Source organism: Xiphophorus couchianus, chromosome 10, assembly GCF_001444195.1.
Source record: "Xiphophorus couchianus chromosome 10, X_couchianus-1.0, whole genome shotgun sequence".
NCBI lineage: Eukaryota > Metazoa > Chordata > Actinopteri > Cyprinodontiformes > Poeciliidae > Xiphophorus > Xiphophorus couchianus.
The window spans coordinates 1,334,078-1,350,221 of NC_040237.1; the positions used below are offsets into that span (position 1 = coordinate 1,334,078).

The following is a 16,144-nucleotide window of genomic DNA, read 5'->3' on the forward strand; positions in this document are numbered from 1 at the left end:
TATATATGACCTCTTTATAAGTTAAATGTGTCTCTTTTTGCTCAGTACAGCTACAACACAACAGCTACCATATGGATATTTTCATGATGTTTGTGGTTTTGGAACAATGAGCAAATATCAGAGTCAGCTCTGCACCTCATATATTTCTATCAAATGTTTCAGGAAACCAACGTAAATAATGTGGAATAGTGGGGAATTGTTAACTATCTGCAAGCTTATTTTCTAATTAGAATGAACTGGAAGCAAGGAAAAAAAAGTGTTTTATTAGAAATTCCCGGAGGATAAAATCCTGAAAATATAGAAGTCTGAAACAGACAGAGAGCTGCCTATCTCTGCATTTAATCAAAAGCTCACTTACTTCGAACAAGCTTTGTTGTGAGAGAACGGCTGGCCGTAAATTAACCAGTTCCTCTCATTGTTCCTCTGCTTATTGAAGAAGAGCAGAGAAGAGCGACAGACTGAGGGGGAGCAGCGTGTGACAAACGACCTGAACTGAGTTTGAAACGGTGAGACACAAACAGGGAAAAACACCGATCTCCACAAAACCAGCAGGAAACACCCACACAGAATAGCACTCCTGATGCTCACTAGGTTTTCTTCTCAGTATGTGGAAAAACTCAAGCTTGCTGGCTGATTTAAGGAATTGATTAGCCTACTTTCCACAGTTTTCTAATAATTCAGTCATGATAACATTTCGGGTTTCTTCAGTTCTACCACAGCAAACTTCTTGCCTTCTTGTGAGACTGCATAAAATTTTGAGGACAAGGAAACAAAGTGAGCTGTGCAAAAATGTTGATGTAAAATAGTACCACTGGAAAATACATTTTTTAATATAGTATTGGCTTGAAAATGGGCTGCATGTTGGCACAGTTGGTTGTCAGGTCCTAGGTTTGAATCCCAGTGCATGGGTGGGTTCTCTCCGGGTACTCCAGCTTTCTCCAACATGCCAAAAACACGACTGTCAGGTTATCTGATCTCCCTAAAAAAATGTCCTTAGGTGAGGATGTGTGCAATCTGTCCAGGGTGTAGCCTGCTATCTCCAGTGATAGCTGGAGATGGGCACCAAATCTCCTTCCCCAACCCTGCAAGGGCAGGCAGGTATAGACAATAGGTAGATGGCTTGAAAATTCGGGTGTTGGTCTAAAATTTAGAAGCACTTTCAGATCCTATGCTGTAATGGTATAACGACACTCAGAACTCTGTTTATTCTCAACAGCTTGTAAACACCTTAGAAGTGTTTACAAGCTGAAGTGGTTTGTCACTAGAAGTGGTTTGTCACTACGTTTAGCAAAAATATGCTCACAACTAGGTGAGCTTTCACTGTTTCAGTGCAGGTGTGGCCAGTACAGATGGTCAGACCATCCAGGCAAAAAGGTGAAGATGGAGAAAAGGTATTATTGTTGAGTGTTTGAATTATCAAGCTTTGTTTTAGAAATATTATCTTTACGCTGTGCTTCTCACACATGATTTAAAATGGCACTGTATGAAGTTTCACCTGCCATATTCATTTGTTGGTAAATTGATGATGACACAAAACAAGCAAGTGTGAGGTCCTGCGTACCTCAACAGTAAGATAAGGCACACCATCAATCAATCAATCAATCAATCAATCAATCAATCAATCAATCAATCAATCAATCAATCAATCAATCAATCAATCAAATTTTATTTGTATAGCACATTTCAGCAGCAAGGCATTTCAAAGTGCTTTACATCATATCGAACACAGAAACACAGTCTACCATGTACGTAGACTGCTAGAGCTTGATGTCACAGAGTCTTGTTCCAGGGTCATGTGTTGAATTGTCTTCTCACTTTAATATTAGTTTACTATGGATGAATGTCTGTAGTGACATACAATCTTACAATACAATACAAAAAAAGAAGAAACAACCCCTACATTTCTTTGGAGAGGAGTGGTTCAGGTAATTGCTTAACTGACAAAGTTTGACTTGTGAATTCTTCATCTTACTGCATGCGCTGGGCTTTGACATCTGTACTATGATGGTTCAATATAATGTACTGTTATGATGCATGCTCCAGATAAATGCTACAGCATTCTGAATAATTAAATCTTTACTATGATAAATACCCTGCTTTGGCAGAGACTTTTTGGGGGGGAGGTGGATTGTGCAGCGTACCTGCAGGTGTCTTATTATTGTCTGTTTACTTCCAACCCAGAGCTGCCTCCTGAAATCTAAGCGTGTTACAGGGTGCCATCCATTCCTTGTTCGACTGAAACCTCTGTTGGATTCTCCTGGCTCATAGAATTCTACAGCATGCCATCTGTTAAAGCTTACACCATATGGATATGGCTTACTGTAAAGATGTTTTAAGACCAAGCTAAATCAGCGTACTTTATGATAATTTGGAGCGTACAGTGTTGCCACCACAAATCGAGCGCCCTGCTTGTGTTTGCTCGGGGAGCCCCTTGTGTGATTGCTGATTTGTCATGGTCAGAGAGGAGGCCACAGGTGTTTTTTAGTGATATCTAAATTGCTGAGGCCAAGTCCCAGCTCAACAGATGCAGCGTGCTTTCAAACAAGTGAGTCAACCTGCACACGTCCGTGCCCAGTGATAAGCCTCTGACACACAGGTAAACATTTGCCGTATTATTGATGGGGGCCATATTGACATATTTTTATGGCGCATTTCTCCTGATAGCTCACAATGTGGTCCAGTTTTTCAGGTCAATAGCTGAAAGCATTTCAACATCATCCATCACAGTCTAGTTTTCCCCTGCCTCCACAGGCTGTGAGAACCGTCCCAACAGATGATTGACTGTCAGCTGCCCTTCATGAGACACCTCCATAGTACCACTCTGAAGGGAAAAAGCCAGAAGGTGTTGGCAGTGTCCCTGCAGCAACACATAATGACCTTTCAGAAAGAGAGAAAAAAAGAAAAACTTTCCTCTGTGACATGCCGCTGGTCCATTAAAACACAGCACAACTGCTCCACAGTGGGCTTTGTCACCATTGTCTAGCAGACCTGTAAAAACTCTCACTGTCTGGACACACAATCTTTGACTTGTGCATCCTCCCCCCCAGACACTGCTTCCTTTCATCACTGTGGCTTCTCCATGCCGCATCCTCAACTAAAAACACTGAAAAGCCCCAATGTAATGATGCTTTATATAAACGAGTGGAAGGCATAGCATGACCTCTATGGCATGTGATTATAACACACAGCTCCGAAAGGGTTTTCTGTTCCAGGTAGATATTTACCATAGATTTTTCAGTCACAAAAAAAACAAACACTTGCCACCGCTAAAGGAAAAATAAACAGCGTAAGACTTATGATTCTAAATTCATTTTAGCTCTTGAAGTGTGGCCATATCATCAAAGGAAGTGTAACTTGTCTGTGAACATTACAGATGGGGCTATTGCAGCACGCTGCATGCCCGCATTCCTGGGCTCCCCTGAGGATTTTAAGCGGCAGCATCTGATTCTGTCTGCTGTGATCACAAAGCAAAGCCGACGCAGAGATTGCTTGTAGCAAAATGTTGTCAATTTGTTTAATCTTCCTCCAATAGAGAGATGAAATGGGCAATTTAGGGTCATTCACTGTTTAGAACTTCATATGTTTGCTTGTCCCCGAGGATGAAAATATTGATAGCCCTTGAACTTTTTTTTCTCCACATTTTGTCAAGTTACAGCCACAAACTACAGTGTGTTTTATTAGAATTTAATGTGATAGGCCAACATACAGTAGTGCATTCATGTGAAGTGGAATTAAAATAATACATTGTCTTCAATTTTAAATATCCTAAAAAGTTTGGTCTGTATTTGTTATCAGTTGAGTTTTAAGTTGTGGAAAAAGTTGAATATCAAGGGATGCATTACTTTCCACAGGGCTTATTGCTTCCCTGCATCAGGAAAAGCTACAACATAAAAAAAATATGACCAGACTTGAGATGTCTAGAATTAAAACGGTTGTAGTTAAGACTTTTTATAATTTTTTTTAAATCTTGCCAAAATCTTGAAAGTCTGTGAGTCAAAAGTCAAAATCTAAAACAAATTGAAGACCTAAAACTTGATTTTCACATATTGTCTTTATTCCACCTGAATGACCTTTAGTAATTTTGTTAGTTAGTAAATTGTTAGAGGTTGAAAGCCCTAATCATGGAGAAAGGTGGTTCTGTGAAATGTTGACTTCAGCAATTTAAATACAAATGCTGAGAACATTTTCATTTCACTTCTGCCGTACTTTGTGCTGTTCACATAAAATTCCAAAGAGCATATTGTGCAGGAGGTGACTAAAGAATCTTCCAGGAATATTTTAAAGTAAAAGTCTATAAAGTAGCATCATAAGTATGTTTGTATACTCCACTATTTATATGATCAAACTATCTGAACCAATGAACCTTCCTATAAAGAAAAAAACCCAAACTACTCATCTAGTTGGCGATGCATTTGAGAAATAAACCACCAGAGTTGCTCCCATTTATAATCTTCATAAATCCTTCTAAGATGTTTCTCCTTTAACAAATGATCTGGTTATTATATGGAAGCCCATTTACTACATCATATTGCCGGGTTGATTAAAGTTCTCACTTGGCTGCCTCTTATATTTTGATACGGACTGAGAAAGATATGAAACGGGGCAGGCAATAAGAGTATGTCATATTTTCACCTGAAGCATTTTCCTTTCGACAGTGCTTTGCTCAGAATAGGTGGGGTGACTGTGGAAGAGCCTGGTGCCAAGCTGTTGCCTTTAAGAGATGATCCGTGAGAGCTGCAGCCCTGCAGGGATAAAGAAAAAAAAGATGGTAAAAGACAAAACATAACAGTTAAAACCAGATATTTACATGTTAACAAAAAGCACACTTCCCTACACACTTTCAAAAACTTGATTCTGAAGAGACATCCTGTGATATGATTAGACTAAATTTGAAATGGGGAACCTTCCAGGTCTGCACACACTATCTTTACTGTGAAGAATGGAGGGCTGTGTTTTGGGGGAGGGACTGGTGCACTTGATCAAGCAGATGGCATTGTGAGGAGAGAACATTATATTGAAGTATTAAAGCAACATTCATAGACATCAACCATGAAATTAAGGCTGACTTAAAATTAAGACTGCAAGTGGGACTTCCAAATGAACAATGACCCTAACAATAATTCAAAATTAGATACAAAGTGTGTTACACACAGAAAGGTCAATGGTCAGTTTAAATGCAACACAACTACTAAGGAAATGTGTAAATTTCTGCATTTTAAAGACAAAAAAAATCTTAATTACTTATCAGCAGATTGAAAATAACATAACGAGTCAGTGTTGTTCAGGACCTAAATACAAAGACAAGGGCGAGAGACGCACATGGAGAACTGATTTTAATAGTAAATACACTCAGGGAGATAAAAAAACTAAATACAAACTGGAAGGAACAACAAAGGATTAGACCCTGACTGAGAAAACCAACAACTATTTTAGACTGGTGAGTTAATGAGCAGATGAGAGAGCGCTGGAGAGTGCATGGAGCTCAGACACTGAAGGACGGGACTTCTTAAATTGTGGAATACAGGAAATAATTACTAACAAAATATAGTAAAAACCAACAGAAATACAAACCTAAAAATACACAGAAGCTTCAAATACCAAATTTGGTGACACAAAATGGCTTTTAAATACTTTTAATTATTTGTATGCGTGGCTTAACTAAAGTCTAGTCAGGTGGCGAATGTTCTCTTGCTGATGTTTCCCTACTCAGTCAGGCAGTGTCTTTAATTACATTGTGAACTGCTGATTAAGAGGAGTGGGGCGGCAATGCAAGCATAAACTTCCCGCTGGCCCTCACAGCACTTCTGCTACTCTCAAGAATTAATCCAACATGAAATTACATTAATAGCTTTCTAATAAATTCCCTCCTTTAATTCCCAACCTTTATTTTTATCAGAATTAACACCATTATCTTACAACAGGCCACAGTCACAGCTCAAGCACAGCAGTCATGGATGCTTCAAGAACCCCTTTGTAAAGTCTTTAGATAATTCTGTTATTCTCATTACAGTACATCCCGAGCTGCCCTCTTTTTCTCTCCGTCCAACCGTGTGCCATTAAAGTGGTTGCATGTGACTTAGAGTTGGTTTGGGGGGCTCCTATTCCTGATAAGCCCCCTTTTTCCTCCCCTTACACTGACTCCCACAGGGAGCTGTTACCGCTGTTCACCAGTTGTGCAGCAAAATAGCATAATTTCGACCACCCTCTCATATGCCCCGCGGGTGGAGAATGCTTCACTTTCTGAGACAATTGCCTCGGCAAAGTTTCCTGCAGGATGATATCTATGTCAGAGGATAAAATAAATAGCTTGTGGCAAACAATGGCAGACCTGCACGCCGCAACCCATTTCGCTTGTTCCCTCCTATCTGGCTTTTTGTCTTTTTGTATGCCACTTGTGAAAACATTCAATAAACAGCACATTGTGGATTCTTTTGAAGGGTAAGACAAACAGAAAACGCGGGAGCCCGAGAGAGTAACAGTAAAATCCATCAATATGCGGACTGTCACCGAAATACCAACAAGTGGACGAACCTATGCATTCAGAGCAGCCGTAATCTTTCATGGATTAATATCAAATTTCAGGTCCTGAACTGTGAATGATAGAATATTTGTCCAATCCTTAACAAGGTCAGTCACTGTATACGAAGAATATACCAACATAAGATATTATATGGCTAACATCAACCATATGTCTGCTGTTCCTGCAAGGATGTGACTAATGCTGATGGAAAACACAGTTTTGGTTCTTATCAAAATGTTAATCAGTTATTTTAGAGATGGAAACTGACGTGCACATGGGCTTAAGGTTGGCCATATTATTCAAGCTGCATCCTATCATGTAGACCCCATCAGCCCATAAAGGACGTTATTGTTTTCAATCACTTGAGCAATAATCAGAACCCACACTGGTAGGTAACATTGCTTGACCCTCTTTTGCTTTCAGAATTCAGAAACTGTGTGACAAGGTGCATTTACCTGATAGAAATAGCTATCAGATGATGGGTCATAAAGATGTGGACATGGTTGAAAATGTGCTAAGAAAATGTCTCGCACATCATTACACCACCTATACTACCAGCCTGAAGTCGTGATGCAAAATGTCAATGTTTTTAAACTGTTTTTACCCTATATAATTCTGACTCTGCCTTCTGAATGTAACAGCTGAAATCAGAGTAGTCAACATTTTTCCAATGTGTTATAGTCCATTTAATCTCAGTTTCCTGTTTTCATCATTCACTTCAAGGTTAAAATGCTGTAGGTTTGGAGTCCTGTGCATATCGGTTCTGATAAGTTGGTGTTTGAGCTACTGCTGCCTTCCTATTGTCTTAAACCAGACTGACATCTTACATTAACAAGACATTCTCATTCACACAACTGAAGTTCACTGGACATTTTCTTGTTTCTGGACCATTTATTGTAAAACAGAGAGATGATTGTCGGTCATGCACAGCTTTTTCTCTGGTTGATAAACTATGCCACATATCCTTTCTTCACCATTCTACCAATGTAACCATTGTAGGTTACATTAACTGGTTAAAATGTACCAGAACCTGAATAGTCAAATGTTAAGAACTATTTGTTATACAACAATGACTTCTGTCAGACCTTTTCTAAATTGCTGTTATACTGACTGCTAAAGGAGACCCTTTCTCTCCTCAGCCATCAGCATCTACAACAACTCTTTGAAGAAAACTGTGTAATATCAGTTACTATATTTAATTTTCCTCTGGGATTAATAAAGTATTTTGAGTTGAAATTGAATTTAATTTGAATAAATATCTAGTAAATTAGAAGTAAAGTGAAAATAAAGAATCCTTTTAAAAAAAGGCTATGCTCATTAAATGTGGTCGGCTCAACACAGTAATTGTACTTGAGAATTAAAATCAGCCTTCCTCCATGACCATCTCAGTTTCTAGAACTAGATGGTGTAGAAAGCCTTTGTGGTGAGTTGAAGAGGGCAGAAGAAAACACCCAGGACTTTGTACAGTCTATAGGGATTGTGAAAACAGGAATAGTGAGAGACCTCTCTCCTTCTGTATGCTGCAACCTTATGAAACTGCTGCCCTACTGGGAACAGGAAGTTGAACAAAGTATTACAGGAGAAGTAGCAAAATTTGGCTTTTTAATAATGATTTTGTTGAAATCAGTATGTTCCTACCAGACTAAATAAATGCATCCATAACAGCTTTTTAGCGTGATATCATGCTGCAAAAATATTGAAATTTATTTGAATGGAATTTACGCAACTTTCCCAAAAGATGACAAAAAATGTGAGCCAAAATGTTATGAACTGTTTTGCTTTTAAATTTCCCAGAAAGCAAGCAGCCATTCTACTGATTACTTGTTACCCTGGCACTTCATACATTTAAGTATGCAACATCTTTGAAAGTGTAACTCCAGAGTATTTTAAAAATTTACTTCACGTAAGAGAACATTGCCCTGAAGCACATACAAGTTTGAGTATTCTAAAGGCATATCTCTACAAATTTTGGAAGAGCAAGTTCTACTCTGGGGTTTTTACCTTTGCCTGCCTCCATGTTTTATGCTCCTGAGAGTGACTTGTCCAAAGTAAGGCCGCAATGATCACTATTATTTTACACAGTTTTATCTGGCCGGGAAGATTCCTCTAACATATAACATATTTTTTAACAAGAAGCCTGAGACACATAGTTAGCATCTCTTTAGAGTCCTGCTGTTTGGAACACAGTGTCTGTTCCTTCCAGCTTAGGTTGTTGTTTGTTTTGGTGCAGGCATCCAATTGGTCTGCTATAATTTCAGAACACATCTTTAATACTCCAAGCATTAATTTAAATTTGATGCACAATGTGTCCAAGTATACACACATATTACCATTAATTTCCATGTTGCTTGTAAAGTATTTTGGAATGAGAACTATTTGGTGATGCACCATCCATTGTTAACATTCATTACCAGCTGCTCACAATTTTCTGTTTGCAGCAATGTACATTTGCTGATAAAATCTAAATTTTATCAGAATTTTCCCTTGAAAAAGCAATAGGTGGCCTGCACACAAATATTTATACCAAATATTTCAATTTTTAAACTTTTTCACATTTTGTCATGTTAAAACCACAAACATAAGTACAACTTATTGGAATTTTATATGATATACAAAGTAATGCATAATTGTAATATAGATACAAAATTCTACTATTTTTTCTTTTACAAATACAACTCCAGAAAGTTTTATTTTCAGGCCTCTTTACTCTAATATGCGTAAATAAAATGTATTGCAACCAATTTGCCTTGACAAGTCATCTGTTTATGTGGTATTTGTGTATTTTAATAATAGTAACAGTAATTTCATCTCAGAATAAATACAGCTGTACCGTAAAGAGATCAAAAGTTTTAGAGAACGCTAGAGAACGGTTGGCACCATGAATTCCAAACAACACCTTAACCAGAGAGCATCTCACTGAGCCCTGTTCAATCCATCATCCAAATGTAAAAAGAGTACTGCACAACTGCAAGCCAACCAAGACATGGCTATCCACTTAAACTGACATGGTAGATAGACATTAAACTGAGAAGCAGCCAAGAGGACCATTGGTACATTGAAGGAGCTGTAAAGAGCCACAGCTTCAACTTCATAATTATGAGTTCCTTACCAGTGGCCTGTCACATTGAATCACAATAAATTACATTCATTTTTGTGTGACAGTCTAATTTCAAGGGGTATTTAATGCACCTGAAAGCCCTTAAAGAAATATACGAGAAAGCATTCTGGTAAAAGAACGTTCCTGAACAGGTTCCAGTCAGTTTGCATAATTTTGACAACCTGTGTCAAGAACACCTGACATTTAATATTTAAGACTTGAAGTATGGTCGACCTGAAAAATCATATTAATTACTCAAAAATTATAATCTAATTTGAAAAGTACACAATGTCAATAACACTCATGTAAAGAGCACTCTTGCAACATAAAGTTAGTTTTTGAAGCAAAAGTAAGAGGTAGAAAATAAAACTGTATCTCTAACATCATAGAACAGCAACAGAGTGATCTGTAGAAAATATTGTCTCTTTGCTTATAAAGACTATTAATACATTCTCTTTAGTGGTCTGGATCAGTTATTTCCACTTTAACCCCATCTGAAGATAATTATAAAGGCAGCTTGATTACACTTTGATTTTACTTTTAGATATACTGTAATTGTTTCATTTTACATCCTTATAAATTTTGTTTTATACATGGGGTTGACTGACACATTTTTATATTAGTTGTTTATAATTAATTGTAAATTTTAGTTTATTCCTATTTATTTACATATTATGTTAGCTTAAAGACTTATGATTTTAGTCTCTATGCTTCTATATTTTCTTGAAAGTTTACCTTTAGTTTCTTCTTGTTAACAGAATTGATGTAATTGTGTCACCTGTATATCCTGAACTAATGAGGTCACTTACTGCTTTAACGAAACCTAAATTTGTGTATTTTGTAAACATTTTTTTTCAGAACAGTTTCTAACGGGGACAAAATTGTCAAAAAGTTCTACGAAAATTTTGGTTGAAAAGTAACGGAAATGACAAGTTTTAAAATTGAAAGATTCTTTGTTCTGGTAGTAAAGTATGCTTGATTGAATAAGACATTCAGAAACACATTCTTAGTGTTTCATCACAGTACAGAACAAATCTACTGATTAAAGCAATCAAAGCAGGAAAGAAATCACTGAGCTTTTGACAAATTTTACATAATTCCACGTGATTCTTTCATCTAAGCAAATCCATGACGTTTAGGAGTAAGTTTAGGTGGACTGGGATAAAATGCCTCTTGCAAAGAAGGGAAGATGTCTGTTTTAGTTAAGTGTTTCTTGTTCCAGTAACATATGCTATCCCAGACGTGGAGCACTGCCCTGGTAATTATTATGTCAAAGTCATGTCAAGGTACTGCATTGCGCTGAAAGGCTTGGGATTATTACACAACAAACCTTGAGGGAAAAATATCTTTGTCAAAAACACCTGAGTTCATGTAGCGACACATTTCTGGGGGCATGAAAGAAAAATGGAGAGGCGCATCATTTTATCAAAGAGGACAATGACCAAAATGGACTTTGGTTTTAGTCTGTCCTCTGCACCTGCCTCAGCAGAGCCAAAGCTTTGTTTCTGCCTCGCTGGTCTCATCCCCCAGCAAACTGCTTAAAATGCACACACAGAGAAAAAAATGAAGAAAAAAAAGAAAAATCAGAAACCATCCATTGTGTTCTGAGGCTGAGTTATGCAGGAGATGTGGCGTCTGAGCCTCCTCAAAGAGCATGCCGCTATGTTCTTCCTTGCAGATTTGTTTCATTTTGTCTGTTCATACTTAAAAGAAAAACAGGGAACTGGTTGGACCGCACCACCCACATAGCGTGTTCTCTTCCTGGATGGTTTCAAGCTGTGGGAGTGGGAGGTGAGAAGCAGTGGTCTGGGGGTCTCTGTGTCAAATCGGTGGAGGAAAAAAAAGGCTTTCTCTTCCTAATCTTTTTTTCTTCTGTTCAGCTCATGCCCCCTCCTGGGTACTTATAGCCAGTGATCTTTCACATCCCTCCTTAAGCTTCCTTCACACTGTTCAAAAATAGCTTTTTTGTTTCTGTGTTGTTGCATTGTTATTGTGTTTTATTTCTGACTTTGCCCTTCTTCTGACTTTTTTCCAGTGTCCAGCAGTGGCCGTATTTTATGGCTGGATACAGACATTTCCCTTTGCTGTGCCAGTTATATTCCTGTTATTGACATTTGTTGTTAGTGTACTATATCATGGTTTAGCAATAAAGGATATTTGTGATTTTAAACATATGTATACGCTCGTTGTTTGTCTTTTTAGTTGTGAACTAATCTTAGCTCCGATTTTCAAACAACATTGGGAAAAGCTTTCAGATTGTGCCAGCTGCAGTTCTGTGGGAGGAGCTAGCTTGAAGCGTGTTAGTTTCTAGTGGTTGACACAAGACACTGTTAAATTATTAAGGAGCCTCAGCACAGGCTTGGGCTGACTACAGATGAGCACTACCTTGCAACAAATACAGTGCTGGCCACAATTATCAGTATTCCTGCTAAAGATGTGTAGGAAAAAACCCTTACAAATAAATTCAACTTATATAGCAGAAATACATATTTATTTACATAGAAATGGGTAGATCTATAAGTTGTTTTTAAGCAGTATCTGCATATAATGTGTACAACAGTATCACTATGGTACAAGGTTAAAAAAGAATCTTTTGTGTTTTTCAGCAGCAAAGTGGGCTACCATTCCATAAATATAAGAATTTACTGAAGTGACCTAATTCTCCTCTAATAATAGTATGATGTTTTTCTTGAGTTTAAAATCTACTAATACAAATAAAATTGGTTAATTCTTTAAATTTCACAAGAAAGCATTTTCTATAGCAAATATTTATACAATTACAATAAGATATGTTTAATTTTGCAGCAGAGAGGGCAAAAGTTGTTATTTAGAATGAAAATGTTGCTGACTACTGTTATATGGGAATGCTATGTTCCTATTAATCAATAAGTTGCCTTTTATTAATACTCAAAGTTGATTGTTAATCATGAGACGTGCATTAACAACTGAACCACAGTAATTTTGTTATGCACAATTTTTTGTTCACTTTTATTTTCCCCCATCACTTGATAAATTTACTCAAATTTAAGTCAGTTCTTTAGTTTTTTAAATTGTGGTTGATTTAATTCATGCCTGCTGATTGTAAAATTAACTGTCAAAATCTAATGTGCCACCAACCGCTCATGCTCTACCCTACTCTGGATTTCTTGTGTGTCGCAGAAGGTGCAAAATATTGAGAATTTTCACTTTTGCCTAATCTAGGGGTAGATATCGTGGTGAATACTGTGATGAAAAAGTATATCAGCAGTATAGCAGCTGAAAACAACAGAGCCAATTTTAAAAGTAACTACGGAAAAAAAAGCATCTTATTTATGAAAAAATGTTATAAACAGTATTAAAAAATGAGGGGAAATTCAGCAAATTGCAGCAGCATTACAGTGTGTGATTGCACTCTTTTGATGACGCCTTTGCAAGTTTGCATTAGAGTGCAATTACCTTTCTATAAAGCTTTATCATGTGCATCCCCCTGGTGCTTCAGAGTTCAGTTCTCTTGCTGGTTTGTAGCTACTTTTTCACTGATGCTAGCACAGGGCACTGCATTTTCCTTTCTCTCCTGGAAACTGGGTCATTTCTTACTAATGCTGTTTCTCTCTCAAAAAGTCTTGGTGCTCAGATTGTATTTACTCATCAACAGATTTTTGCAACCTTTTGTAAAAAGGTTGCAAAAATTACTTTTAGATTTATAAGAGAGCCGAGGACTGTATCTCACAGAAAGCTGCCATTCCCATTCAAGTTCTCCTGCAAATTCAAAACATTTGCAACAACAATGTGGAGTCGTCTGGAGCTGAATTCGTCTGGCTTACCCAGCGTCACCGCGCTCTCATTGTAAATTCAGGGATTTTGCAAAGCAACAATAATCATAAATTTCAATCCGCATTTTCTCACAGGAATCTGTCACTGTGAACATGACAGGCAGATTTTTCCTGTATAATGCACGGCGCATTTATTTTAAACTATTATACCCCCCGCTGCCTCTCATCCCATGTTAGATAGAGGTCTGAACAAAAGGCTTCAGTCAGCAGAGAGATTATTAGGACATACATCATAGATCATCCTGTCAGGCACTCTGAACTCTGCATTGTATGTAAACACTGCTTACACAAAGATGAAATGGCAATAATGTTGATTAAGCGGGTGACTGCAAATAAAATCAATGGTGGCTGAAACACTTACTTTTTGAAGATGAAGGTTGTACTGATTCCTAGGAGTGGAGTTGGACATGAGGCCAGAGCTGTTGACACTGCAGTCTCTCAAGCTGCGGCTCTCGGAGAAGTGAGCCTGGAGTTTTTCCCGGTGTCTTCTGTGGAAGAAGGGAAAACAATGTTAGCAAGAAGACTCTGAAAATGATTGCAAGATTGTGATTAAAATTAAGATATATGCAGATTACCAGGATCGAGATATATGGTGCTGTGAAAAAGTATTTGATCCCTTTTAGATTTCATCAGTTTGCATGTTTTTGTACCCGTAAATGTAGTCTGATTAATATGTGCCTAAAAGTTATTTTTAAAAAGCATTTTCAATTTAACAGACAAACCTGATACGATTGTATATTCTAATTTATTGAATATATATTTGTATATATACATATTTTTTCAGAATAGAATTCTCAAACAACAATGTCAATCAGGGTTGTCTAGAACCCTAGATATGTGTGTCAGTAAACTTTAACTGTGTTTATTTGAGTTTGTTGATCATACATTTTGCAGTACTAACATTTGAAAGCAAAAACCAGAAAATACCAGCAGCAGCATAAGCCATCCTGGTATCGTGAAAAGACCCCATTGCTAATGCATCTGATGACATTCTGACAGTGAGATCACATTTATTTAGGAAAACCTTTCACTGGAATTGCATGCTTCAATGTTAATTTATTCGCCCTAACCACCCTGCATTCAATTTAATGCCCTAAACTGACACTCGAAAAGGGTAGATACGAGGTAAACAGCACTTGCCTGCAGTGGCATGTTATTTAATACATTGAGATCATGCAATCATGCCATTTAGTGATTAAAAAGTCTTCTGACAATTGAAGACTTTTGCGACAACAAGACACGACAACATTTGTTCGAGGCTGGATGTCTGCAAGCACCGTCAAAGGTCAAAGCTACAAAGTGAGCACGAGCGAGATATGTCACTCTGGCTTTCCTTTCTAGACCTGTAGCTGAAGGGTTTGATGGTAGAGCGGGGACAGCTTTAAGAGAGAAGATGTGTTGCTCAAGGAAAAATTTAATCAAGGAAGTGTAGCGTGAAACATCCATTACATGGCTGTATGATATTATTCTATTAAAAGAATAAAAGAAACGAGGCCAAAAACAGACACTGGATCATGTCTACACAGTGAAAAGCTAGAGGTGAGAGTGTGGTGATATATATAAGGTAACAAAAACTCTAAGTGAGTTATCTTTGGACAGGTGTTAATTGATCCATCTGCAAATTTGTTACATGCTATTTCTTAAGGTGACAGTAACAATAGTTGTCTATGAGACTAATGCTTGTCATTGTGATATGTAGTGTACATTTTCTTTTCTTACTGTAATGCAAGATAGACTTCTGTGTTTTTGTCACCTTTTAAAAATGTCGCTTTTTCAAATATGCTCAACTGATTGGATTACATTACAGGTGCAGCCTGTTTTCAATGAGCCTGGACAATAGAATGTTAGTTACTGTGAGACTGCAGCCTGTACTAACGTGGAGAGAAATCTAAAGCCTGACTCATTGTCATAATTGGAGCGATTTAAAGTCTCACTTTTGTCTTGTTTAAGCTCCAGCTGTTCTTGTCTCACCTGATTCACTTGTATTAACTTTCAATAGCTGTCATGTATCTTACTTGCTTTGCTTTAGTGTGTTTTAGTTGAATTTTAACTATACATAGTTAAGCATCAAATTAAAGTTGGATTTTCTCTGTGATAGATTAATGCTCCATTTGTAATGATATAAACATCATCTTTTTTTCAATGTTTCCCCCATACAAAATATACTTGACCCAGTGTTTCTGTATTAAACTGTTTACTTCCTGGATAAAGTATTTTTGCAAAACTATCACTGCCATTTATTTTTGTGTACTCTGTATTCCTTTCTTTATCACCTGAAGAACATTTCCAGGATTAAAGGACTGATGTCTCAGCCAGATCTAGAGAAGCTCATCCATGCATTCATCTTCAGTCGTATTGATTATTGCAACAGCGTCTTCACAGGTCTGTCCAACAAATCAATCAAACAGCTGCAGCTGATCCAGAATGCTCCTGCTCGCGTTCTCACTAAAACCAGGAAGATAGAGCACATAACACCAGTTTTAAAGTCCCTCCACTGGCTCCCTGTAGCTCAAAGAATAGACTTTAAAATACTGTTGTTAGTTTATAAATCACTGAACGGCTCAGCACCACAATACATTAAAGATCTGCTGTTGTTGTATGAACCTTCCAGACCTCTCAGGTCTTCCGGTTCTGGTCTGCTTTGCATCCCCAGAACCAGAACCAAACGAGGAGAAGCAGCTTTCAGCATCTATGCACCACAAATTTGGAACAAAC

General features: G+C 37.5%; 1 protein-coding gene across 1 annotated transcript in view; it reads right to left on the minus strand.

The window, feature by feature from the left end:
* Positions 1-16,144, minus strand: part of nrg3b (neuregulin 3b) — a 271,247-nt gene that overhangs the window by 10,401 nt on the left and 244,702 nt on the right. Inside the window, exons 6-7 of the mRNA XM_028030068.1 lie at positions 13,791-13,917; positions 4,633-4,742 (exon numbers count right to left, since the gene is read on the minus strand). Of these exons, the coding sequence (XP_027885869.1) occupies positions 4,633-4,742; positions 13,791-13,917 (237 nt within the window). The remainder of the gene's footprint in view (positions 1-4,632; positions 4,743-13,790; positions 13,918-16,144) is intronic.